The 27,267-nt window shown below is 36.4% G+C and overlaps 1 protein-coding gene across 1 annotated transcript in view; it reads left to right on the top strand.

Moving 5' to 3' along the window:
- The window catches only part of LOC123536981 (thrombospondin-3-like), a 68,556-nt gene that overhangs the window by 25,956 nt on the left and 15,333 nt on the right, over positions 1-27,267 (top strand). The window contains exons 15-23 of the mRNA XM_053529219.1: positions 6,359-6,444; positions 9,484-9,807; positions 10,354-10,544; positions 10,809-10,981; positions 11,372-11,596; positions 16,127-16,329; positions 21,254-21,324; positions 22,057-22,137; positions 22,443-22,637. Coding sequence (XP_053385194.1) covers positions 6,359-6,444; positions 9,484-9,807; positions 10,354-10,544; positions 10,809-10,981; positions 11,372-11,596; positions 16,127-16,329; positions 21,254-21,324; positions 22,057-22,137; positions 22,443-22,637 — 1,549 coding nt within the window. The remainder of the gene's footprint in view (positions 1-6,358; positions 6,445-9,483; positions 9,808-10,353; positions 10,545-10,808; positions 10,982-11,371; positions 11,597-16,126; positions 16,330-21,253; positions 21,325-22,056; positions 22,138-22,442; positions 22,638-27,267) is intronic.

Below are 27,267 nucleotides of genomic sequence, written 5' to 3'. Positions count from 1 at the left end.
GGCAGAAATTTACCACACTGCTCTCTTTTAGTGTAGTAATGAAGTAAAACATTTGCTGTATGATAATAGCAGTGAATATCCAAACCTATAGACCTGAGCAAGCTGATATCACCTTTGATATTCACCACATCATTATACAGTAACTGTTTAATATGGACAGTTAATTAACATAACCAATGTTCCTGGATTGTGTACCAATATATACCTGCAGGACTCCAGATAATATTTCATGCAATTAGTTTTTCACTTCTTGATTTTTTCGCAATTTGTTTTTTCACTACCAAATTTTAAATCCAATTAGTTTCTTTTTTTTAATTTTCAATTAGTTTTTCATTGCAAAAAGTTTTACCTTTTAGTTTTTTGTTGGAAGGAGCGTGTTTAATCATTCATTTAATAACGCTCGTTTTACCAAAAGGCCGTTTCCTGCGACAGAATTAAATTTTCCTGTTACATTTAGTCCACTATGTTTCACTGGCCTTTTCCGACTAGAATCAATGACATTTTTCACGATCTCCGACACAATTCCATGTACGATATCTTCATAAACGTTTTTCGTTCTTGTCACAAAATTAGGAAATGCACTGTCAGTTTGTATTTTTTGCTCATGGTTGTAATGCAGTAATTCGGTCAAAAATGTGCTTCCGTGGTGTAGTCGAAAAAGGTCCCTAATAAATAGATTCAAATTTTTCCATTTTTCGCGCATTTGCACGTAAATCGAGGGCCAAATGGGCATTATTTCACTCGTGGTATGAATTATACATAAAATAGGACACTTTTCATGCTAATATTCGCATGTTTTCGAGTTGTTTACTTGAAAACGAAAGTAGGGTGTTTATTCTGCGGACTGCTTTCTGAAATGCGGCAATATGAGGGTACCTGACTTCAGTTGACTCGCATTTCACTGCATACTATTCAACACCCCTTTTACTTTTCGTTTTCTTGAAGCAAATGTATGGATATCTTGTGGAAAATAGGTCTACGACGGAGTGAAAATCTAGAAACTGTAACAAACTTGTTCTGAAGTAGCTGAATTTTATATGAAACAAAGAACAATTTCTTTTATTGCTATATAGCCTCATCCTCGCTTTCTTAATGCAGTTGCCATATTCACAATTTCTTAGAAGGGGAGATCTTCTTGTTGTTCGCGACTACACTGTCAGTATGGGAGGGGGTTACCGCCAAAATTAGTAAATATACAATCCATTCATAAACAAGTCAGTCAGTGCAGTGCATTTCAATGCCGTCTAGTCTAAAACTCCATCCCGTCCAATATATTTGCATTCAACGAATTGTATTTTGAAACCATTTAATACAAAACTTCATTCCATCCATTTAAACATGGAACGATGCATTGAAAACCTTGTTGCGATGCACCGTAATATGAAATCATGCAACAAAACATTATACCATGCAGCTCAATGTGAAGCCGTTTAACACAACATGAGTACGTGCAGTGTAAGATGAAATGATTCATTACAGCTTGATGCTTTCTAATGCATATTGACACCGCTTTGTGTAATTGAGAGCGGTGTATTAAAACTTGATGCCATGCAGTCCAATGTGAAGACGTTTAACGCAACATGAGTTCGTGCAGTGTAAAGTGAAACGATTCATTAAAGTTTGGCGCCGTCTAATGCATACTGAAACCATGTTGTGTGATTTGGAGCGGCGTATCAAAATGTGATGCCATGCAGCCAAGTCTGAAACCGTTTAACGAAACACGAGTTTGACCTGTTATAAATACATGGTGCCTATACCACGTGACTTTTATGGCTATGTGTGGGTATAAAAAACATAAACAGCCGTCGATTCAAGGAACATTTTTCATGATAACTTTCTTAATCCTGCACCAATTTTATTCAAATAAAGACGAGGGCCCGGCCATTAGAAAGATACAATCACGGCCCATCAGTTTGAGAAGAATAAATTCGTATTTTTGTCGAAAAGTGCAACCGCACATTTTTCAGTCAGATTGCCGACGTGCTATGTGTGGGTGCATTCTGTTAAAATCGTTTATAAAACTCTTAAAAATGCGTTCAGCGACAGGGCAAATGGAACCGAGAATGTAATTTTACCTTGTTTGACAGTTGCAAAATGATCGTTAAGAAATGTAGCGTATTCCTCTCGTTTTTTAAATAAATAAAAACGTGCTACGTGTGGGTGCCGCTAAATTTATGCTATGTGTGGGAGTAAACTCATAAAAGTTTGAACTCCAACCCTGAAGTAGTAGTAATTTGTGTTGTTTCAAACGTATAGCGCAAAGCTAAAATAAATGCCATTTTAGCTGCAACTAACCACGAACTAGGTGAGCAGTGGAATTTGCAATGGAGCAGCATCCAAGGCTACGATCTATGCTCTACACTATATTGTCACACATACTGCCCTTTAAAACTACCTTATGGACACTGATTCAATTGCGTGTTTATGAAATGAATTGACGTCAACGTGACAAAACAAAGTAGTACCAACCAATCCCTCGAGATTCTGCAGATGTTATAACACGAAAAAACATGCGTTATCCCTACAAAGATGCTTGATAACACGCGCTCGTAATTAATAACAACAGATAACACGCGCTCGTAATTAATAACAACAATGAATCTGACGCGCTATTCTCTATAACACAGCGACTTTCTAAATAAAAATAAAAAAGATCAGTTATGCTTGATGGATACTCATTTCTTCTATGAGTAAGTTAAAACTCACTTAGTGCAAGTATCTCAAGCAACGGTATCATTTTTATGAGTTTACTCCCACACATAGCATAAATTTAGCGGCACCCACACATAGCATTTTTTTATTTATTTAAAAAACGAGAGGAATACGCTATATTTCTTAACGATCATTTTGCAACTGTCAAACAAGGTAAAATTACATTCTCGGTTCCATTTGCCCTGTCGCTGAACGCATTTTTAAGAGTTTTATTAACGATTTTAACAGAATACACCCACACATAGCACGTCGGCAATCTGACAAAAAAATGCGAGGTTGCACTTTTCGACAAAAATACGAATTTATTCTTTTCAAACTGATGGGCCGTGATTGTATCTTTCTTATGGCCGGGCCCTCGTCTTTATTTGAATAAAATTGGTGCAGGATTAAGAAAGTTATCATGAAAAATGTTACCTGAATCGACGACTGTTTATGTTTTTTATACCCACACATAGCCATAAAAGTCACGTGGTATAGGCACCGTGAAATATAAATTATGGATCAGTTTTACATAAAAAGAAAAACATCTCGAAATTTGTCCTAAAACCAACTTTGTGGTACTGTTCTAACATTTAATTTTAAACAGTTTCTGCTATTTATCTGAATATTTAAAGGGACCTTACTTTCGTGAAACATCTTTCTTCTTATGTTAAGCTTTTGTTGTTGTTGTTGTTGTTGTTTTGGTTGGACAGGGTCTTTTTCCGTTTTTAAACAATATTTCATTTATGTTGGAAAGTCAGTTTCCTGGATTTCATATGACCTGTTAGGGGATCCGAGCGAACGTAGCAGATACTTGTGGATATGAAGTTAATACTAGTATGAAATCAAGGAAACTGACTGTCCAACTTAAATGAAGAAGAGTTTAAAAACGGCTTAAGATTTTCCGCCGACACTCCCCTCCCTCTCTCTACCTCTAACCTGCCTCTACCTCTACCTCTAACCTGCCTGATAACCTCAATTAGGATGAGCGCAGATGTTCGGATCTTGGGGTCGCGAGTCCGATGCCCGGGCTTGGCTATGTTCTCCATTACGTTTTGATAAAAGACATTGTGTCTCACATGGATGCATGTAGGGAAGTTGGCAGTTACCTGCTGAGAACCTGCTGAGAACAGGTGTGTACTGGTACAGAATCTAAGAACACCGGTTAGGTTAACGGCCTGTCGTTACATAACTGAAATACTGCTGAAAAAAACGGCGTTAAACCAAAAACAATCAAACAATTAACCCCCCCCCCCCCCCCCCCCCCCCCACTCCCCCGAAAAAAACAACAAACAAACAAACAAAAAATATGAAGTACAATGTAAATTTGATATACTGTCTAAAAGCATAAACATGTAAACATAAATTTCATAGGATTAAAAAAATTAACTCAATTTTGTCATTTTTCTTTTACTGATTCTGTTTCAGGAATCATACTTCTGACAAAGCTTTAACTGAGAAGAAAGATGTTTCACGAAATAAGGTCCCTTTAAATATTCAGATAAATCGCAGGAAATGTTTAAAATTGAATGTTAGATTTTTACCACAAGGTCGGTTTTAGGATAAATTTCAATATATTTTTATGTGAAAACAAGAAAGAATATCCAACAGGGAAAGCCACGTTCCAAAAACACAGCCTCCCCAAAGGCACACACGAACAACACTCGCACACCACACATACAAACAAAATAAACACACAAGGACAAAACAAACAAATACAGGAACACAGTGGGGCACCGCCATGGAACGGTCAGTGGCAAAACCACCACTGGGGAGTTTAAACCGGTTTATGGTGCACCTAACCTCACTCTTAGTCCCTTGTTCCAAAGTCACAAGACAGTTAAATAAAAGTTATAACTAGCTGCCAGGTGAAACCCTAACATACGTTAAGGCAACAGAAGGCACGTAATGTAAAAGTGTTCCAGAATCAATATTTATGAAAGGTCAAACCTATGAACTTATAGTCTTGTTAACCTTTTACAATGCACGTACTGGTGTTTCGTTAAACGATTTCACACTTGGCTGCATGGCATCAAATTTTGATACGCCGCTCCAAATCACACAACATGGTTTCAGTATGCATTAGACGGCGCCAAACTTTAATGAATCGTTTCACTTTACACTGCACGAACTCATGATGCGTTAAACGTCTTCACATTGGACTGCATGATATCAAGTTTTTATACACCGCTCTTAATTACACAAAGCGGTGTCAATATGCATTAGACAGCATCATGTTGTAATGAATCATTTCATCTTACACTGCACGTACTCACGTAGTGTTAAACGGCTTCACATTGAGCTGCATGGTTTCATGTTTTATTGGATGATTTCATATTACGGTGCATCGCAACAAGTTTTTCGATGCATCGTTCCATGTTTAAATGGATGGAATGAAGTTTTGTATTAAATGGTTTCAAAATACAATGCATTGAGTGTGGATATATTGGACGGGATGGAGTTTCGAACTAGACGACATTGAAGGTAGTGCACTGACTGACTTGTTTATGAATGGATTGTATATTTATTAATTTTGGAGGTAACCGCCGCCCATATGTCAGACCAGTAGCCTCGATGAAACTTTTGGCTCTATACAGTTTCTGTACATGTACAAGAAATACAGACTGATATCATCGCCAACTTGTCCAATGTGGTGAAGAAGATCAGACTGCGGAGCATATACTTCAGAGATGTAAAAGGCATGACCAGGAGCGAGCTGCCACTTGATACCTCAATCCACCAGAAGGGGAGATCATTCTAGCAGGCTTATAAACGGCACGGTTCGGTTTTTATCGCTGACTTTCATTAGCGGTGTAATCGTAATTTAACACCCTGACAAATTATATCAGTGTAAGGTTAAAGGTCAGTAATTCAAATCCTTCTTTGTTTCATATAAAAACAATTCGACAACTTCAGGTCGTCTTTACGTATCTTTTTTCCTACACCTATTTTTCATGGAAGTTCTATCATAAATACGGAAAAATGAAAAGAAAATAGGGGGTTATATAGTTCCTAGTGAAATGCCAGTCAGTTGTGGTCTGCTACCCTAAAAATGGTGCATATTTGCTGTCGTCCGCGCAATAAACACCTAATTCCGGTTTCGATCTGCAAAACTTGCCATGTGGGATGTATGAACATGAAAAACGTCTCATTTCCTGTAGAATGTATTCTAGTAGTGAAAAATGATGATTAAAGCACTCGTTCTACACAAATTTGCGCAAAAATTGGGAAAATTAGGATCTATTTATTATGGACTTCTTTCCACGGAAGCACATTTTTGACCAAATTACTGACCTTATTCCTGTAAACATGACAATCGGAAGATGGTTTCTTGGCGTTTTCGGCGAGTTCAAGGGTTTTTAAAAGATTGAAATTGAAAATCAATTCGTTTTTGAACGACACGTTTTGAAATTTAATTCGTTTTAGATGAAAATCATTTCGTTTTAACGATAAAATGATGCTTATCTGAAGCCATGTACCTGTGCTTCGCAGGTAACACGATTCAGAGAGTGGGTATGAATAATTTCACACAAAGTGTCGTCACTGAAAACATACATGCCGTCCGGTAATAAAACTCACGACCACTTAGACCACAGATTTTCGAGGAAGTGCTATTCAAAAGAATGGTCGATTTCAAATTGGGAAAATGATGCTTTTTATTTTACAGGGATGGAGACAGCATTCTTGACATTCTGGACAATTGTCCCTTATATCCTAACGCTGATCAGTCGGACATTGATTCTGACGGCACGGGTAAGTTAAATATGTATTATTATGTACTAGCCCAGCTTTATTACATTTTATTGCATATGTTCGACTCAAATGTTTAGCCTGAAAAAGAGATACCAGCCTGCAAGATACCCAGTATATTATTTTAAATAACAAACAATGGCTGAGTAAAAACTAGACAAGGCGGACATTGAAAAAATGACAGAAAAGTGCAAAGATTGTTTTAATTGCGATTTCCTTAAATTATAGCGGCCACGTTGTACAAATTCCTAAGAAATTCTCAGTACTTATAGCTTTAAAAATATATCAAAATAGCAGCTAATTCAAAGCAACGCACCCGTCCACAAATGTTTAACTGTACAGTCTGTCTTACAAGAAAAAGTTATTGAGTTTGAGTATCCACTTTATTCTCCTGACCTTAGTTCCTGTGACTTTTTCCTACTTCCGGTCCTAATGAAAATGATCGAAGGTAAACGTTATGCACCTAGAAGCATCATTGTTAGAGAATAGCCCACCCGCTTAGCTCAGTAGGGAGAGCTTTGGTCTACGGATCGCGGGGTCGCGAGTTCAAACCCCGGGCGGGGCGAATGTTCTCCGTGACGATTTGATAAAAGATATTGTGTCTGAAATCATTCGGCCTCCACCTCTGATAACTCATTTAGGGTAGTTGGCAGTTACTTGCAGAGAACAGATTTGTACTGGTACGGAATCCAGGAACACTGGTTAGGTTAACTGCCCGCCGTTACATGACTGAAATACTGTTAAAAAACGGCGTTAAACTCGAAACAAACAAATAAACAATCATTTTAGAGTCTCACGAGTATACCAATGGGAGACTACTTTGTTGTATTTTTTTTTTTTTTGAATAGCAAGACTCCAATAGTGTATTTCTTTTTAGGAAGGGTACTTTGAAGAGATGACGAAAATTGTTTTGACCTGATTGATAATTTGGGCATACGAAAGGTTTTGTCTTTAAATGGTTATAGTGTTTTAGTGTGCTTTACTGTATTGTGTATCTCTTTTCTTGGCTTTGAATTCAGAACAATGGTACTCAGTTGAGATATATAGGGTGGCAATGGTTCTCATTTGTTTTGCTTTCTTGCAAAGTACAATTGAAACTCGATATCTCGAACTCGCTGATCTCCAAATTCTCGAAGACATATTCAAGTTTAGTTCCGAAAATACGTCCACAAAATATAATTTTAAGTCGACTTTCGGTTATCCCGAAGTAAAGCACACGATCCCTTTGAGTTCGAGATACCGAGTTTCATATTTCATGTATTCATATTCGATACCTAGATAGATACTTTTATTTCTCCATAATGAAGAGCAGAACATACATTACATACATTTCATAAACAAACAAATGCATTAAACTTCAAATTCACAATACATGTATACTAAAATACTATCTACAAAGAATTATCCATCGACAGTGAAAACAACTGTTTTGTACATTTATATGAAATTGTTTCAAACATTCCTACATCATGATAATGACAGATATGTGAGACTGTATCTATAATCTGGTTGCTGATCAATCATTTCAAGAGGTATAAGGTTTAGTAAAACGTAGTTGAATTACTGATCGATACTCGAAATTTCGAAAGTGATCGGCGACAATTGGTTAATATATTAAAATGTATTGACCGTTATGACTACATTTTAACTACTGTAACACGGTTTTTATTATTACATAAAAAGATAATATATTCTGGTGCTTTGTTTGTTCGTCTTGCATCTCTTACAACTTCGTTGTTCGAAGTGTGTATGTGTGTGTCGGGGGGGGGGGGGGGGGGGGGGGTGAATACTGGTTTCAGGTTGTCTATCCGTCCGTTCGTCCGTCCGTCTTTAGACACAATCTTGTGCGCACCAACTCTCCTCATCCCCTTGACACATCTTATTGAGTGATCTGTAACAACAGTATTTGCGCATGGTGCATGTAAGACTCTTTCAGGAAAAATATTTATTTGCAAGGTTACGGGACTTTGTTTTTTGTTTTTCTACTAAATACACAGACACAATCCTGTGCGCACCAACTCTTCTCATCCTCTTGGCACAATTTAATGAAACCTTACAAAAGTGATCAGTAACAACAGTAGTTGTACATGGTGCATGTTAGGTTCTTTCAGAAAAAATTTCAAAGTTACGGGACTTTGATTTTTGTTACTCTACTACATGTATGTACATACAGTCTGCATATGCAATCTTGTGCGCGCCTAAGCTCATGAACCCATGCATACAATTTAATGAATCTTAACACAAGCGATCAGTCACGATAAACAAAACGTTCTTTCCATTATAAAGTATCATTTATTAGTAATCTTTTTCTGATAGAAATAATTCAGTTTTAATATATAACATAGACATTCAATGCAGAAAAGAAAAAAAGTTAAAAAAAAAACAACATTGAACATAATTAATACAGTCAAATGCAATATATATATATATAAATCCTCTTGGAAATTTGTGCAAAATCCTCAGAAAACAGGAATCCTCTGAAAACCGGATTTTTTACTTTGTCCGGACAGGATCCGGTTTTCGGAGTTTCTACTGTATATACATAGAGTTTGCAAATGCAATCTTGTGCGCGCCTAAGCTCTTGAACCCATGCATACAATTTAATAAATCTTAAAACAAGTGATCATTTGTAACCTTTGTTGTGCATGGTACATGTTAGATTCTTTCAGAAAAACAGTTATGGGAATTTGATTTTTGTTAACATACTGTAAACATACAGTCTGCATATGCAGTCTTGTGCGCGCCTAATCTTCCGAACCTTGCACTCAACTTAATGAAACTTCACGGTATTACGCCTAAAATGCTAGACATAAACGTGTAGTAGGTTATTATATGTAGTTTGACCATGTATGTTTTTCAGGTGACCTATGTGACTCGGATGTACTTTGATCTTTCATGTTTTTAGGTGACCTATGTGATTCGGATGTAGTTTGATCTTGGATGTTTTTCAGGTGACCTATGTGACTCGGATGTAGTTTGATCTTGGATGTTTTTCATGTGACCTATGTGACACGGATGTACTTTGATCTTTCATGTTTTTAGGTGACCTATGTGATTCGGATATGGACGGCGATAGTGTTATCAATGACCTTGACAACTGTCCATATTATAGCAATGTTGGTCAGGATGACGTGGATGGTAATGGGGTTGGTGATGATTGTGAAACTGACGCAGACGGAGACAGTGTGATTGATAAAAATGACACCTGTCCACACAATCCAGCCATCAGTACCACAAGTTTTAGCAATTATTTCACTGTTGAACTTGACCCTTCAGTTTCTGCTGATGCACCGTATTGGGAAGTCAAAGATAATGGGGCAGAAATTCAACAGACAGTGCACACATGGATGCCTGTCATGCTTATAGGTAAAGCAGTTGCTATTTGCCCTACATTATATGCTTTGTTTGACTCATGAATTACATCGACCTCGTCAACATGTTCCTCACTATATGCTTTGTTTGACTCATGAATCACGTTGATCTTGTCAACCTGTTTTACAATACAAGGTTTGTTTTAACTCGTCACATTGACCTTGTCAACATGTTTTACCATAAACGCTTTGTTTTGAGTCAGCATGTTTAACCACAAACGCTTTGTTTTGAGTCATCGTGTTGATATCATCAACATGATTTACCGTAAACGCTTTGTTTCGAGTCAACGCGTTGATTTCATCAACATGTTCTACCGCAAACATTTTGTTATGAGTCATTGCGTTGTTATCGTCAACACATTTAGCATATTCATCAACAGGACCTTCCATAAACGCTTTGTTTTGAGTCATCGCGTTGTTCTCGTCAACACATTTACCATATACATCAACAAGTTTTACCATAAATGCTTTGTTTTGCGTCATCACGTTAATTTTATCAGCACATATTACCATAAACCATAAACATAAATCTATATGACAGGTGAGCAAGCTTACGGAGAGGTGGAATACGCTGGAACTTGGTTCACAAAATATTCATCGGCCTCGGACTATTTTGGCTGTGTGTTTGGATACACGAACAATAGGATGTTTTATGTGGTCACATGGAAAGGTGTTCACAATAATTACGGGGATACGACATACAAAGCTGGAATTAAGGGAATCCAGTTGAAGGTATGGAGCTTCCTCAAAACAGTTTCAGCCCTTCCGATCCCCGAAAAAAATCCTTAAATTCGGTCACACTTCCTTTCTTATATCAATGCAAACCAAAACTATTGGTAACAGAATGTTGCCAAATCAACTACTCCCTGAAACTAAGAGAGTTTATGTACAGTAATCATTTTTGTTTATACATTTTAAATACTAGGATAAGACATATTTCTTCATACTGTAAATTTCGGATGATTTTATACAAGTGCCGTATCATTATGTTTAAAGGTGGTAGACTCAAGTACTGGACCTGGCAGCACTATGGCAGAGGCTGTCTGGCACAGTTATGGTACGTCAGGAGAAACTAGACTTATTTGGCAGGATGCAAATCTTCAAGGATGGTTGCCAGAGACATCGTATAGATGGTTCATAACACACCAACCGTCCATAGGATATATCAGGTTCGATGTTAAGTTTTTATTCAAACATTATCGCCACAGGATTCTGATACCGTTCAACGAAACAAAGAGTTTGACGCAGAACAATACTTAAAATAACATTTGCTACTTTGATATTTTTACAATTTTGCTCCTTTGTGGTGTCATTTTCTAGGCTTTACAAAGTGATTGCATGCAAGGAGACTAAAATGGTCTAAATATTGTGTTTGTTCTTTGAAATAAAATTTTAAAAAGTTTCAAAATGAATCTAAAGTGAGTCAGCTCATTTGTACACTTCTTGAAGTAGACACCAGATGTAATTTTGTATGGCTGAAACTTGCAGAAAACCTGTTCTGTGTGTTTCTTTCTTTTAAGCTGAAATCCTACACATAAATGCTCTCTCTATCAAACCAGTATCCAGGTATACCGTGGTTACACGTTACTTGTTGATTCCGGACCTTTATACGACTCCACAATATCTGGAGGAAGACTTGGTGTGTTGCAGTTTGGTGACATGTCAGTTATTTGGTCAAATCTGCGTGCTGAGTGCTTAGATCATACAAACCAGGCGTTACATTTTGACGGAATAGACGATTATGTTACGCTTGATGATATACTGACCCTGCAAATAGACGAAAGGTAAATTAGTTTGTACACATACATTACATTTATTAACCGTTATTGCATTGTTGGTTGAATTATTAAATTATAGTTTTTTTATAGTTTTCTTGTGGGTACGAAATACATCAGAGTTTTTACTCAGTGGCGAAGGTTGGAACAGCATACGTCAGTCTTGTTTTGCAAATTGACACAGATTTCATCTAACACGTCCTAGTTTCGCGTCACATACAGTCTTTTTCAATACGTCCTAGTTTCGCATCATGATACAGTCTTATCCAGAACGTCCTAGTTTCGCGTCATGATACAGTATTTCCCAGTACATTCTAGTTTCGTGTCATGATATAGTCTTTTCCCACATGTCCTGGTTTCGCGTCATGATTCAGTCTTTTCCCACTCGTCCTAGTTTTGCTTCATGATTCAGTCTTTTCCAGCACGTTCTAGTTTCGCGTCACGATACAGTCTTTTCCAGCACGTCCTAGTTTAGCGTCATGATATAGTCTTTTCCCACACGTCCTAGTTTCGCGTCATGATTCAGTCTTTTCCAGCACGTTCTACTTTCGCGTCAAGATACAGTCTTTTCCAACACGTCGTAGTTTCGCGTCATGATAAGTCTTTTCCAGCACGTCCTTGTTTCGCGTCACGATACAGTCTTTTACAGGACGTCCTAGTTTTGCGCCATGATACCTTCTTTTCCAGCACGTCCTAGTTTCGCGTCATGATACAGTTTTTAACAGCACGTCTTAGTTTCGTGTCTTGATACAGTCTTTTCCAGCACGTCCTAGTATCGTGGCATGATACAGTCTTCTCCAGCGCGTTCTAGTTTTGTGTCATGACAAAGTCTTTTCCAGCACGTTCTAGTTTTGTGCCATGATAAGTCTTTTCCAGCATGTTCTAGACTTTTGTGGTGATGCAGTCTATCTCAGTACGTTGTTTTGTGTCATGATGCAGTCTTTAGCAGAATAATGTCCGCTAAAATGCTCGTGTACTGTATTTTCAAGTCGCGTCTTCACTGGTGCTTCAAAACACTGACCCCGGAAAAGCTAGTCGCTTTGAACTCAGCATAATTGTTCCCGCATATTTAAAAAAAACAAAGAGTGGCGTAGAAACGTGCTTTGTCCTTTTGTTCGTTCGAATGTTTGTTTGTCTTACCTCTTCGCAGGCCCATAACTATGACCTGTGAAAGGATTTTGAAATTAACTGACACAAACATTTTGCCATAGTTGGTCGACGTGTTGCGCGAAAGACCAAGACCCAAAGCTCAAAGGTCAAGGTCACACAAGTAAATGTTTCATGTTGGTCCGCATTTCTGTCATTCGTCCATGGATCTTGAAATTACTTGGCTGAAATGTTTCTAAAATAAAACAACATGTCGCAAACAAGATCCAAATCCTTACCTTCAAGGTCAAGGTCACACTTGGAAGTCAAATTTAACTTTGTCTGTTTCATATCCGGTTTAGAACTTCATCAAGGCATTTCAAAACCCGCTTGGCACGAATGTTTCCCATTATGAGATGATGTTTTGCGTGAAAGACCAAGGCCCATGTCTCAGATGTCAAGTTCACAATTAGAAGTCAATGAAAATAGGTTTTAGTCCGATCAGTAACTTAACTTTCCATACTAACTTGGCACAAACACTCACCGTGACAAAGTAATATGTCGCATGTACGAAACTGCTCCCTTCTGGAAGTCACACTTAGAGATAAAACATTTTTGCATTTTTTGTATGGATGTAAGTTCAACTTACTCGACATAGATGTTCTTCACCATTACAGGACGATGTGCCATGAACAATACTCAGATGTGTGTTTTTTTTATCAATGTTCCTACTAATTAAAAGTGTGTATAAAGTAAAATCATTTGGTATTGATAGATATAAAATAGGTATAAATGTGGTGCAACAGTTGGAGTTTCCGATGAATGATAAAAAAATCAGTTTTAATTATTCGACCTAATATTCTTTATTACCAATCTACCTGACTTATAACTTACGGCCGTTTCCGAGTCAATTTCCAGACACTGATTAGAGCCATTCAAAATATTTTAATTGGTCAAAACAGATCCATTGTTTTCACATATATATTGAGGATTTATTTTTAATTCCCGTTATGTATTACAACAGTATTGAAATATCCAACCGTAACCAGACCATAACAGTTGATCACAGTCTTTTAACAAACGTTTGGTTCTTTGGAAGATATGCTTTAGTTTTATGCTCCTTGCGCTCAGAATGTATGTTATAAAAGTAACACGACGATAGAGTAACACTAGCTCAATATTTACAAGTCGTTCTTACCTACAATGTGAAACATTAAACATCGATAGTCTTGACTTATGTTGGTGCGACGCTAAATTAAACAAAAAGAATAAACAAACTAAAAAAAAAAATAAACATCGATAGAAGACTAGCTCAGTATTTACATGTCGTTCTTACCTACAGTATGAAACGTTACACACTGATTGTTGAACACTAGCTCAATATTTACATGTAGTTCTTACCTACAGCGTGAAACGTTACACACCGATAGAAGAAGACAAGCTCAATATTTACATGCTCTTCGTACCTACATTGTGAAACTTTGCACATCGATAGAAGACTAGCTCAGTATTTACATGTCGTTCTTACTTACAGTATGAAACGTTACACACCGATAGAAGAAGACTAGCTCAATATTTACATGTCGTCTTACCTACAGTATGAAACGTTACATACCGATAGAAGTAGACTAGCTCAATATTTACATGTCATTCTTACCTACAGTGTGAAACGTTACACAACGATAGAAGAAGACTAGCTCAATATTTACATGTCGTTCTTACCTACAGTATGAAACGTTACACACCGATAGAAGACTAGCTCAATATTTACATGTCGTTCTTACCTACAGTATGAAATGTTACACACCGATAGAAGAAGACTAGCTCAATATTTACATGTCGTTCTTACCTACAGTGTGAAACGTTCCACACCGATAGAAGAAGACTAGCTCAATATTTACATGTCGTTCTTACCTACAGTGTGAAACGTTACACATCGATAGAAGAAGACTAGCTCAATATTTACATGTCGTTTTTACCTACAGTGTGAAACGTTCCACACCGATAGAGGAAGACTAGCTCAATATTTACATATCCTTCTTACCTGCAGTATGAAACGTCACACCGATAGAAGACTAGCTCAATATTTACATGTCGTTCTTATCTACAGTATGAAACGTTACACACCGATAGAAGAAGACTAGCTCAATATTTACATGTCGTTCTTACCTACGGTGTGAAACGCTACACATCGATAGAAGAAAATTAGCTCAATATTTACATGTCGTTCTTACCTACAGTGTGAAACGTTACACACCGATAGATTACTAGCTCAAATTTCACAAGTCGTTCTTACCAACAGTGTGAAACGTTACACTCAGATAGAAGAAGACTAGCTCAATATTTACATGTCGTTCTTACCTACAGTATGAAACGTTACACACCGATAGAAGAAGACTATCTCAATATTTACATGTCGTTCTTACCAACATGTGAACGTGAAAGTAGAGGAAGACTAGCTCATTTACATGTCGTCTACACAGTGGAAACGTACACGCGATGAGGAAGACTAGCTCAATATTTACATGTCGTTCTTACCTACAGTGTGAAACGTTACACGCCGATAGAGGAAGACTAGCTCAATATTTACATGTCGTTCTTACCTACATTGTGAAACGTTACACGCCGATAGAGGAAGACTAGCTCAATATTTACATGTCGTTCTTACCTACAGTGTGAAACGTTACACGCCGATAGAAGTTGACTAGCTCAATATTTACATGTCGTTCTTACCTACAGTATGAAACGTTACACACCGATAGAAAAAGACTAGCTCAATATCTACATGTCGTTCTTACCTACAGTGTGAAACGTTACACACCGATAGAAGAAGACTAGCTCAATATTTACATGTCGTTCTTACCTACAGTGTGAAACGTTACACACCGATAGAGGAAGACTAGCTCAATGTTTACATGTCGTTCTTACCTACAGTGTGAAACGTTACACATCGATAGAAGACTAGCTCAATATTTACATGTCGTTCTTACCTACAGTGTGAAACGTTACACACCGATAGAAGTTGACCCGCTCAATATTTACATGTCGTTCTTACCAACAGTATGGAACGTCACAAACCGATAGAAGTTGACCAGCTCAATATTTACATGTCGTTCTGACCTACAGTATGAAACGTCACACACCGATAGAAGTTGACCAGCTCAATATTTACATGTCGTTCTTACCTACAGTATGAAACGTTACACACCGATAGAAGAAGACCAGCACAATATTTACCTGTCGTTCTTACCTACCTACAGTATGAAACGTTACACACCGATAGGAGAACACTAGCTCAATATTTACATGTCGTTCTTACCTACAATATGAAACGTAACACATGATAGAAGAACACTAGCTCAGTATTTACATGTCGTTCTTACCTAAGTATGAAACGTTACAGACTGATAGTAGAATACAAGAGTTCTAATTTTCATGTTGTTTTACATACAGTCTTACCGTGGAGGTTTGGTTGAAACTGGATAGCGGTTACACGACTGGACCATATCCCATTTTCTGTACGTCAAATGGCACCCTATGTCTTTGGGTGGAGAACTCGTTGATATATGGTGGATATGGAACACAGTCTGTAGTGTCGTCCTCAATACTGTCTGCTGACGTCTGGTATAATGTCATATACAGGCACAGCATAGAAGGTAGCGATTTTTTATGTCCCCCAACGGGACGAACATATTGATGTCGCTTTGTCCGTTACATTTTCTTTATCTGAAATTTCAAATCACAGAAATAGAAAGATTGACTCGGGGATCCACTCCTAGAAAATTTAAATTTTACAAGACAAATTTCTGCATTTTTGCCTTTTCATTCAATTTCATAGCAAAACAGGTTGAATAGTACACACTACTTGCCTGAAAAACATAAACAGTGATGAGGGATTTGAGGTATTCCCTGAAAAAAATTGATTTTTTTTGTGCAATTTCTGACAAAAATGTGCTAATCTGGCTAATTTAAAATACGTATTGGAAGGGGTTGGGGGTCTTGCCCAAGAAAATTTGAAATTCTTCAAGACAAAATTTTACAGAAATTTCAGATAAAGTGAACCTGAACATTTCGTGTTGAAAATTCCACTACTAGCTCGAATAATTAAGTATAAGCGGGTAGTAATGTCTAGGAACTATGTTCCGAGAGCTCACGGACTTTATTGCAACAGCTGAGGCCAAAAGAAGTTTATACTTTTTAGGAAACAATATTTCTTATCCTCCATGAAAACCTATTTCTTAAGTGTCAAAGCTGTGCCTATCTATATTTTGTTCACTTATGCTTGTGATAGGGGAGGTAAAACTCACTTGTAAAAATTTAGGGGATATGGTAAAGTTTACGTCTACCAGTTTTTTCACTGTTTAAATACAGTAACTATCTGATTGTCAGCAAATATTACTATGTCAACCAATGTCAGCAAAAAGAAATTCATCAATAAGGAAAGAAGGGCAAACTTGATATTTAAAGTCAAAGGTCAAATTTATGTACAAATCACAAAAATTGGGGTATTTGAAATTTATTTTTATTCTTAAAAATTAGTTTGTTATCGTAACTCACTCAGTTTTATTTATGTAATGTGCAAATATCAGCCAAAGTCAGAAATACTAATCTTTAAGCAAAACGTCAAGGTCAACCATCAGAGCTGAAGGTCAAAGCTCATTTTCATGCAAAGATGTAAAAAAAATGTTACTTTTACTTTTTCTAATCTGTTTAATATGTATTCACATTATTAGTCACTGAAGTTTATTCGTTTTAATGTCTGTATGTCAGGCAAAGTCAGCAGTGCAAATGCAACCCCAAAACTGCCAAGGATAAAGCTGATATCAAAGGTCAAATGTCCAATTTGTGTGAAAAATTGCATGAATAGCTTCCTGTTTGAAATATAACAGCCTTTTCTGATCATTATTAGTAATTGCTTGTGATTTATTTTAACGTATATATGTCCCACAATGTCAGTAATAATGATATCGTTTGAAATCAGACAATTTCAAATGTGATATTCAGGGTCAAATGTCATTTTCATGTAAAAGAATGAAAAATAGCTCTTTAACTTTTCATCTTGTTAATAATACAAATGTATCTTGTCGATATTAGTCAACGATATCAGTTCATTTTAATGTATAAATGTTAGGCGATGTCTGGTATGCACATATAATTTCAAAACGTTCAAGGTCAACCATAATAACTTCAGTGGCAAATAATATGAATGCATATAAAACAGATTAGAAAAGGTAGAGGTAACATTTTTCACTTTTTTGCATGAAAATGAACTTTGACCTTCAATTATTTGGGTTGACCTTGACGTTTTGCAATAAGATTTGCATTTCTGATTTTGGCTGATATATACACATTACATATATAAAGCTGAGTGATATACAATTACTGGCAATCAGATAGTTACTGTAAACAGTGAAAAAACTGGTAGTCGTAAACTTTACCCTATCCTCTAAAGTTTTACAAGTGAGTTTTACCTCCCCTATCACAAACATATGTGAATAAAATATAGATAGGCACGGCTTTCACACTTGGATATGAAGGATATGAAATATTGTTTCCAAAAAAGTATAAACTTTTCAATTTTGTGATGGTTACCTTAATATCTCCTGTATATTCTTTTGTTTTTATACGCCCGAAGAGACGTATTATGTTATTACACCGTTTTTCGTCTGTCCGTCTTTCTGTCGGTCCGTTAGCAATTTCGTGTCCGCTCTGTAACTCTTGAACCTATTGAAGGATTTCGGAGACACTCGGCACAAATGTTCACCACATCGAGACGACCTGCAGAGCGCATGTTTCGGATGGCTCGCTTCAAGGTCAAGGTCACACTTAGGGGTCAAAAGTCATATGACTTTGTTTCGTGTCCACTCTGTAACTCTAAAACTGGTTGAAGGATTTTAAAGCAACTTGGCACAAATGTTCACCACATCAAGACGATGTGCAGAGTGCATGTTTCGGGTGGCTTGTTTCAAGGTCAAGGTCGATTTTAGGGGTCAAAGGACATATGACTTTGTTTCGTGTGTATATTGCTCTGCATTGCTGTGCGCTTGTTTTTATTTGGCAGATCCCTTCTTTGTTCACTTACAATATTTTTTTATCGAATTACTCCTCTTTTATGTTACTATAAACAGATCGTTTTGTAACATATTGGCCGAAGGGAAAACCGATACTACTTTTCTGTGATACAACATGGATGGTACCTCCAATTTTTAGATGTATTTTTTCGGCCGACTTAAAATTATTTTGAATTTCTTCCCTTTGTTCTTCCTGTCCTTTGGGCTTCAAAAATCAAGTTCTTTAAATTTTGCTCCCATCTCCTCTGGCATAACCCTTCGGGCGTATATTGCCCCGCTTTGCGGAGCTCTTGTTATTTCATATTTTTGTTTGGCCTAAATGCAAGCACATTGTTGAAAGAATGAATTTACTTCAAATAAATTGTTTTTAATCTTTTTGTATAATTTACTTCAAATGACTTCAACAACTGTCGTTATCTTTCGAATAGTGTAGTCCGATTTATATCAGATATATGCCTGTTTAAGAAGTTACAAGCATTTTGTTAGTACTTGACCCAACATACTGCTTTAACATAATTTGGATTTGCTGAATCCAAAAAAAGATATGTTGGGCATCGGCAAATGCCTCTGAATGGGTAAAAAATGGGTGCAATAATGTCCAATATTTTTTCTTTACCTCACATGAGTACGAAGTGCTCAATGGTGAGCTTTTGTGGTCAGTGATTGTCCGGCGTCCGTCAACGTCTGTCGTCCGTCAACACCTCCCAGCCTACACCACCAGTCCAGTTTTGATGAAACTTCATAGGAATGATGCATGATCCTCATTAAAATAAGTCAAAAAATGACTTCCATACAGAACTCATGTTGCCATGGCAACCGAAAAGGAAAATCTTTAAAAATCTTCTTTTACAAAACCACAATTAGCTAGGGCTTTGATATTTAGTATATGGTATTATCATATTGTCCTTTACCAAGTTTATTCAAATTATCCCCCAAGGGTCAAATTTGGCCCTGCCCTGTGGGGTCACATGGTTTACATAGATTTATATAGGGAGAAAACTTTAAAAATCTTCTTGTCCAAAACCACTGGGTCTAGGGCTTTTAATTTGGTTTGTAAGATTATCTAGTTGTCTTCTACCAAGATTGTTCAAATTATTCCCCTAGGGTCAAATGTGGCCCCGCCCCGGCGTTCACATGGTTTATATCAACTTATATAGGAAAATATCTTGAAAATCTTCTTGTCAAAAACCACAGGACATAGGGCTTTGCTATATGGTATGCGATATCATCTAGTGGTTCTCTATCAAGATTGTTCGAATTTTGCCTCTGGGGTGAAAAGAATCCCGCCCCGGGGGTCACAAGTTTTACATAGACTTGTATAAGAAAAAAACTTTAAAATTCTTGTCTTAAACCACAAGACATATACCTTTGATATTTGGTATGCAGCATTGCCTGGTGATCCTCTTCCAAGATTGTTCAAATTGTGCCCCTGGGGTGAAAGTATCCCCGCCTCGGGGGTTCCAATTTTATATAGACTTATATAGGAAAAAACTTTAAAAGTCTTCTTCTCAGAAACCACAAGACCTAGGCCTTTGATATTTGGTATGTAGCATTGCCTTATGGTTCTCTACCAAAATTGTTCAAAATTAATTAAAATCCCGAGGTGAAAAGAGGCCACGCACCAGGGGTCCCAAATTTTACATATATAGGAAAAAAAATGTAAAATCTTCTTGTCCGAAAGTTCAAGGCTTACGCCTTAAAAATTTGGTATGTAGCATTGCCTAGTAGTTCTCCAACAAGTTTTCTTTTCAAATTATGCCCCTGGGGTGAAAAGAGGTCCCGCCCCGGGGGTCACTTGTATACGAGTTATTGCGGAAAAAATATCTGATCATATTTCCTATGTTTAATTATAATAACCTGATGATCCCAAGTAATAAGGGGTCACTTGACTGTAAACTTGACCTACTGACCTACTTTTTTGTTTTTTTTAAGATACAGCCTTGAAATTTGTATGACATATACAGTTTTGCACACCGATCTTAACAGCATAGAAATTTGGACCACGTCAATAACTTTCGATAAAGATTTCAATACTCATTTTAAATGTTCTTAGCGATATAGGGCCGCCATTGTCCTCTTGTTTAATTATTTTCGTTAATATCACTTTATAAAAAACTGTTTACCTTTTTGTTTTTATTTTAATATTATTAGCATATTTGAGTACATGCCTAACAATGAAATGATTTACTAGTAAAAAATGTGTACTTTCTTGGGTTGAAAAATTTCAAATCCTTGTTGCTTTACAAGACAATTATGATTTCTGTTCCATGAAATAATCGAAAGAATGCCGTTAAGCATTCTGTATGTTAAATTTGCTACATTTCTGATACGCTGTATTTTAATTCCAGTATGTAACATATTTGTCAAATTCCGGCTATACTTGAATACCGTACATGTCGAATATGTTACTTGTCCGTACTGTAGACCCATATGTATATAATAAGCTGTTTGAATGCAATGCGTATTTGAATATATAAACTTGTGCTCATTTGCTGGAGGATAATTTCAGACGATACCATTGCTGTATTTATTGATGGTGTTCAAGACGGTATAACAGCAGGTGTGTCGATGGTCAACTGGGTAAGTGTATGATTTGGGACTGTTGTATTGTCAAAGTTCGTTTCTGGTCAAAACCATATTGGTATAGGTGTTGTTTATTTATATAATTTTTTTCATACTAATGTCAGTTTTTGTCAAAATAGATATAACCTTTCTGGCTGTTGTTTAACTGAGGCATTTTTATCTTTTTTTCTGATCATTTTATTTTATAAAAAAGTGTCAGCTAGGTTTTTATTTTTGGCTTTATAAAATAATTAATGTGTTTTAATTGTACCCCAGGTAACTTCTCTTTGTAATTGTTAAGGATAGAAAAATATAGAAGTAGGTTGTTTTTATCCAAGCTTCCCGGCCTGAGCTGGAAACTCGGACCCACAATCGGTAACCCAGGCAGTTACAGCTGGAACCTCGGCTATTATAATTTGAATATCGGCCCAATTAGATACAGCTGGAAGCTCGATTCGTTACATTGGACCTCGCTATTGTAATTTGAAATCGGCATTTAAAATAAAGCTGATTGACGATTGGATGGTCTATGTAGTAATTTAATATCCATTTAAAATATAATATATGATGTTTCTAGAACCCCCAATGGTAGACATATGGTGAGTGTAATGTCGGTATATAAATATATATATAAATAAATAGAATTGAGAATCTCATTAGAGTGTTGAATTCTACATGTATACAAATTGTACACTTCAATTTCTTTTAGGGTAATTTAATATGAAGATTATATATAATTAACAATTTCAGACTCTTGAAGCTGAGACACATGATCTGACGGTATACCTTGGCAAACAGAACAATACTTACTTCAGGGGTACAATAGATGAAGTATGCTCTTTATGATAATTCTTGTTTTAATATCCTCTGTGTATACTATTTGCACTGATTCCGAACTCTGCTGTTTCTAATTGTAATGGCTTGGTATTCTGTTAACAAGTCAATACCAGACTGAACCATGTACATAAACGGTCTATAGTTTCCTCGCACATAGACAGATGGCATACCAGACCATATCATTTTACGCCGGTCTTTGGTCCCACCGCTGGAACGTTTCAATGTGGTATGTATGAAAAACAGTGTTTTTGCTTTAAATTTATTTTAATTATATTTCGAGCGTTCCATTTCTGTTCTAGCTGCGTCTTTATTCTGTCGCCGTACCGGATACTGATATATCCTCACACATAAGTTTGGTAACCCTTGAAAGACCAATGTTCAAAGATTATGGAGTACTACATTTCAAGATGGAGGAAACAGCTGGATCGAGCAATTTAACAAATTCTGCTTCACTTACGGCTACTTCAGATCTGTCCGGATGTAGTTTTGTTACGGTAAGCAATTTAAACACGTAAAACTTCAGACGTGAATAAAACTCATGGTGTCGTAGTAATTGGTTCATGGCTTCGAACTGACGCTGTAAAATTGTCTTAAAATAAGCTGAATTTGTTGATCCAATATAAGTTTATGATGTTTATTTCATAATGTGTATCTTTTTTTTTTCTTTTTTTTTTTGGGGGGGGGGGGGGGGGATGGGGGTTGGAAAAAAATGAGTTATTGTCTTCACTTGATCGTCGTCTGCGTCGGCGTTGCCAGGTGAAATTTTATTTTTAGGTCAGATTTTCTCCTAAACTATCAAAGCTATTGCTTTCAAACTTGCAACACCATTAATAGCTAACTCTGTACAGCAAGAACCATAACACCACCTTGCTTTTTGCAAGAATTATGATCCCTTTTGGACTTAGAAAATCAGATTTCTTGGTTAGATTTTGTGTTAAGGTCAGCTTTTCTCCTAAACTAACAAAGCTATTGCTATAAAACTTGCAACACTTGTTCAACATCAGAGACAAAAAAATCAGATTCGGATTGTCGTTTCAAGATTCGTACATGAAATGGGGCTTACTCTTGGCCTTTTAAAAAAAACATGATGAAAATAACCACATAAAGTGTATTTACAAATTAGATTGGATCAATGACTTCATATTTAAGGTACTAGATACTTGCTATATTCAAGGAAAGTCGTATTCAAGTTTCATAAACATCGCACGATGTTCATCCGAGCCAGAACCATCCGTCTACATTTCATCTTCGTTTGACTTGTGTCAACTGATAAAACAAATATAAAGATAAGAAAGCAATTGTATATAGCTACGTCTTCTCGTGGTTCATATGTTTTTATGCACAAACCTGTGTTCAGGACGAAAAATTCTAGTTTCCGAGCTCCCTGACGTTGGAGTTCATTGTTTACAACAAAGAAGGTCCTTTGCGCGAACAGAGAGGGATCTGATATACATACACACCGTGAAGTGACACACTCTCGTTCTTTTTTTTTGTAGGAAGGATGGGGTTGTAATTCATTCCTGTCTTACATGCAAGTGTATCCAAATTTCCTGAGTCCAATATATACGCGGAAGCTTACATCATTCATTTTTAGCTTGACTTTTCGAAGAAAAAGTAGAGCTATAATTGCACTCGCCCCGGCGTCGGCGTTGGCGTCGCCGTTGGTTAAAATTTTTGATAAATTCAATTATCTCTGTTACTATCAAAACTATTGACTTCAAACATAAAATACTTATTTACTATCAAAGTCTACACCAGGAGAAACAATCCTCATAACTCTGGTTTGAATTTTGACAGAATTATGTCCCTTTTTAACTTAGAAGTTTTGGCTAAAGTTTTTGATAAAGTCAAATATCTTTGTTATTATCAAAGCTATTGACTTAAAACTTAAAATACTTATTTATTATTAAAGTCTACACCCGGAGAAATTATCCCCATAACTCTTATTTTTGAATTTTGACAGAATTATGCCCCATTTTAACTTAGATTTTTTTGTTAAAATTTTTTGTTAAAATTTTTGATAAAGTCAGATATCTCTGTTACTATTGAAGCTTTTGACTTGAAACTTAAAACAGTTATTTACTATCAAAGTCTACACCAGGAGAAACAACTCCCATAACTCTGATTTGAATTTTGACAGAGTTATGTCCCTTTTTAACTCAGAATTTTTTAGTTAAAGTTTTTGATAAAGTCAACTATCTCTGTTTGAATTTTGACAGAGTTATGTCCCATTTTAACATGGATATTTTTTACTGGAAAAGTTCTAATTCAGAGTCAAGAACTGAGAAAAGTCGAGCGTGCTGTCTTACGGACATCTCTTGTTAAAACATGCTGGTACATTGTATCATATACATGTATATCAAATTTGAAATCCTATTTAAGCTTTATGACCCATGAAATAATGTTTAAAAAGAGGCAGTATTTGTGATGCCGATTTCAATAAAAATTATCCTGTGCAAGATTAAGAGTAGGCACGTATGTCACGTGCTCCTGTTGCACACGTGTCGTTTACATAGATTACCATGTCAGGCTCTTGTAAGTCATTTTTGAGTTATTTAGATCCTTTTCTATGAACCAACCCTGTCCACCGTACATACGTACAGGAAAGATTCTAATGTTTGGTATGTTCTTGTTTCCGCATCAGTTTCCAGATTACCTCTGCACATTCCAGCAAAAGATACAGTTTACATCCTACACGAAAATGGTGAAGAAATGGCCAATTCTGTGGCTTTTTACCACATATCTACCTTCTGTTCGGCATGTATAAGGGAAATTTAATCAGTTTCATGGGTACAACTGACTGCATCTGTCAAAGCAGATTCTTAGATCGATTCTTGTTTCATTACTTTTCTTCTCACTTTTTAACAACACAGCACGCATAACATTTATATGTATATTTTAGTAATTAAGGAAATACGCTGACTAAATGAAGTTGCAAAAGTCATGAATTAATTCACGTTATTTGAAATTCTCAAACTTCCTTTTGTTTCGCCCCTTCGATAATATAAAATATGTCTGCTACAAATCTACATGACCTCCGTCAGCCTTGGCCCGACGAGACCGACCAAGAATAAAAAGTTTAAGCCGACAAATTCACATATTGGTGAACACGGCAGTTGCCATCAATAATTGTATTAAAAATTCTTTGGTAAATTCGTTTCCGTTCAATTTATTCAGTTCATGTAACCGTTAGCTGAGAAAAGCTATCTATTAAGGCATACAGACACTAAATAGAAAAATGGCGCGGAAAAAAATGGTATAATGGCAGATACAAATAGTCCACAGTGTTTTTGCTCTGTAGAACTATTTTCCTTATTTTCTTTGCAATTTTTTTGCTAAAATCACATGAAAGATCTATGCTTGACATGTAGGTAGCATTTTCATAATAAGATAACAACATGACAACATTTTTTCATGGAAATTTAGATCATACACCACCAGTATAATTTGGGGTCTCATTTTTTAGCTGATTTTGCAGTTTGTGTGTTAGACTGAAATTAATTTTCTTGCATCAAACATGACCCCCACTTTTCTTTTGATTTTTAGTTAGCACTGACAATATTCCTCAAGAAAATGTAAGTTACAGACATTTAAAATGGGTCCTGATGTGTGCTGCGGTCATTGGAAATAGGTCAATTTTATATAGAATAAAGAACAAGAACTATTTAGTGTGTTATAACCTATAAGATGGCATTGGTAAAAAATGAAATCTGGCCAGATGATGGTGGAAATGGGTTACATTGATTAGAATTTGATAGAAAATGACAGATTAATTGCAATTTTGTTGAAAATGAGGATAAAATCCAAAAATATCACATTTTCACTGTTTTGAGTGTATTTTTTCAAAAACTGCATGTTTATAGGCTACCGATTGCTATTTTCTGGTCATCAGAGGTAAAAGTGAACATATTTAACAGTTTAAATGTGTAATTTGCATGCAGATCAGAGTAGAAAATGTCAAAACAGGGCAAAACAAGGCTGCATTTAGGGTAACTGCTTCAAAATTATGTCGCGACAGCTATTTTTGACAAAATCGGACGCTTTTTCTTGTGGTACAGAAAATGCCGTAAAAACTTGGAAACTGTTGATATCAAGCTAAAACCTTGTATTTTTTCATGCATTTGGGTTTCTTGCACATTTCAAATGAAACTGGCACAGGGTCAGAGAAAAATGTTTTTCTTATAAGGTGGCAGGGGAGCGGTTTCGTAGTTTGGCCCCGGTCGATTTTCTGTATAAACAGGACAGGGTAGATATAAAGGCATATCTATCTTACTGGTTACTTATCATTATTAATTCTTTAATATATCTGGGGAATGAGGAACGGTTAATTATTCTACATGGCGGGTGTTTTAAAATTCCTAGCTCCGTACTTCCGGTTGAGGCTAAAACATAAACATCAGAACAAAAAGTCGGCCAGACGCTCGGCTGTCATCCATCCACTTTTTTTTCAAGTGAAAATTAGGGAAATAAAGTGGTGGTTGGGAGACACATTCCACACCACCTGGGTATGCATCTATGTTCGCACTATACATATATGCTACGAAATTGGATTTAAAAGTATAAAATGGATGAATGGCAGAGTTCAAAGTGAGGCCCGGTTAGGCTAATTTTGGTCTATAAAATTTGGGTGATTTGGCCAATTTTCACTACATCTGGCATGGAAAGCGACAGGTGCATAGGACCGGAGAGTCGTCTTTAGGTAGTCTATAGTATCTGCAATGGTCCATAGTAGTTTTAAAGAAAAATAAGCAAAAATGAGATTTCTATGGATATTTCAACACTGGTACCCACACGTCAATGTGGAATTCGCAAATCTGCACTCCCCTGCCACCTAAGATATTAGAAGCGTAATAGAGTATCTCCTTTTTGAAGAGTATTCAATTCCTACCATAAATCTACTTTTACTGCAATTCTCAGGGGGGCGTAGGTTCAAGCCCTACTGGGACCAACTTTTTTTCCTTATTTTCCTTTTTTTTCTAGTAAGTTTTTACTTCTTTCAAGGCTTATAATTGATTTATTGTACAAAAATGGAAAAAAAATAATTTGATAAGCGATTTCTTGCTGTTCAAAGTGAATTTACTACTTAAACAGAAGGGGTAGAGTTACACATCTTTACAAATATTG

Source organism: Mercenaria mercenaria, chromosome 17, assembly GCF_021730395.1.
Source record: "Mercenaria mercenaria strain notata chromosome 17, MADL_Memer_1, whole genome shotgun sequence".
In the NCBI taxonomy this organism is placed as follows: domain Eukaryota; kingdom Metazoa; phylum Mollusca; class Bivalvia; order Venerida; family Veneridae; genus Mercenaria; species Mercenaria mercenaria.
This window is presented reverse-complemented; position numbering and strand designations above follow the sequence as displayed.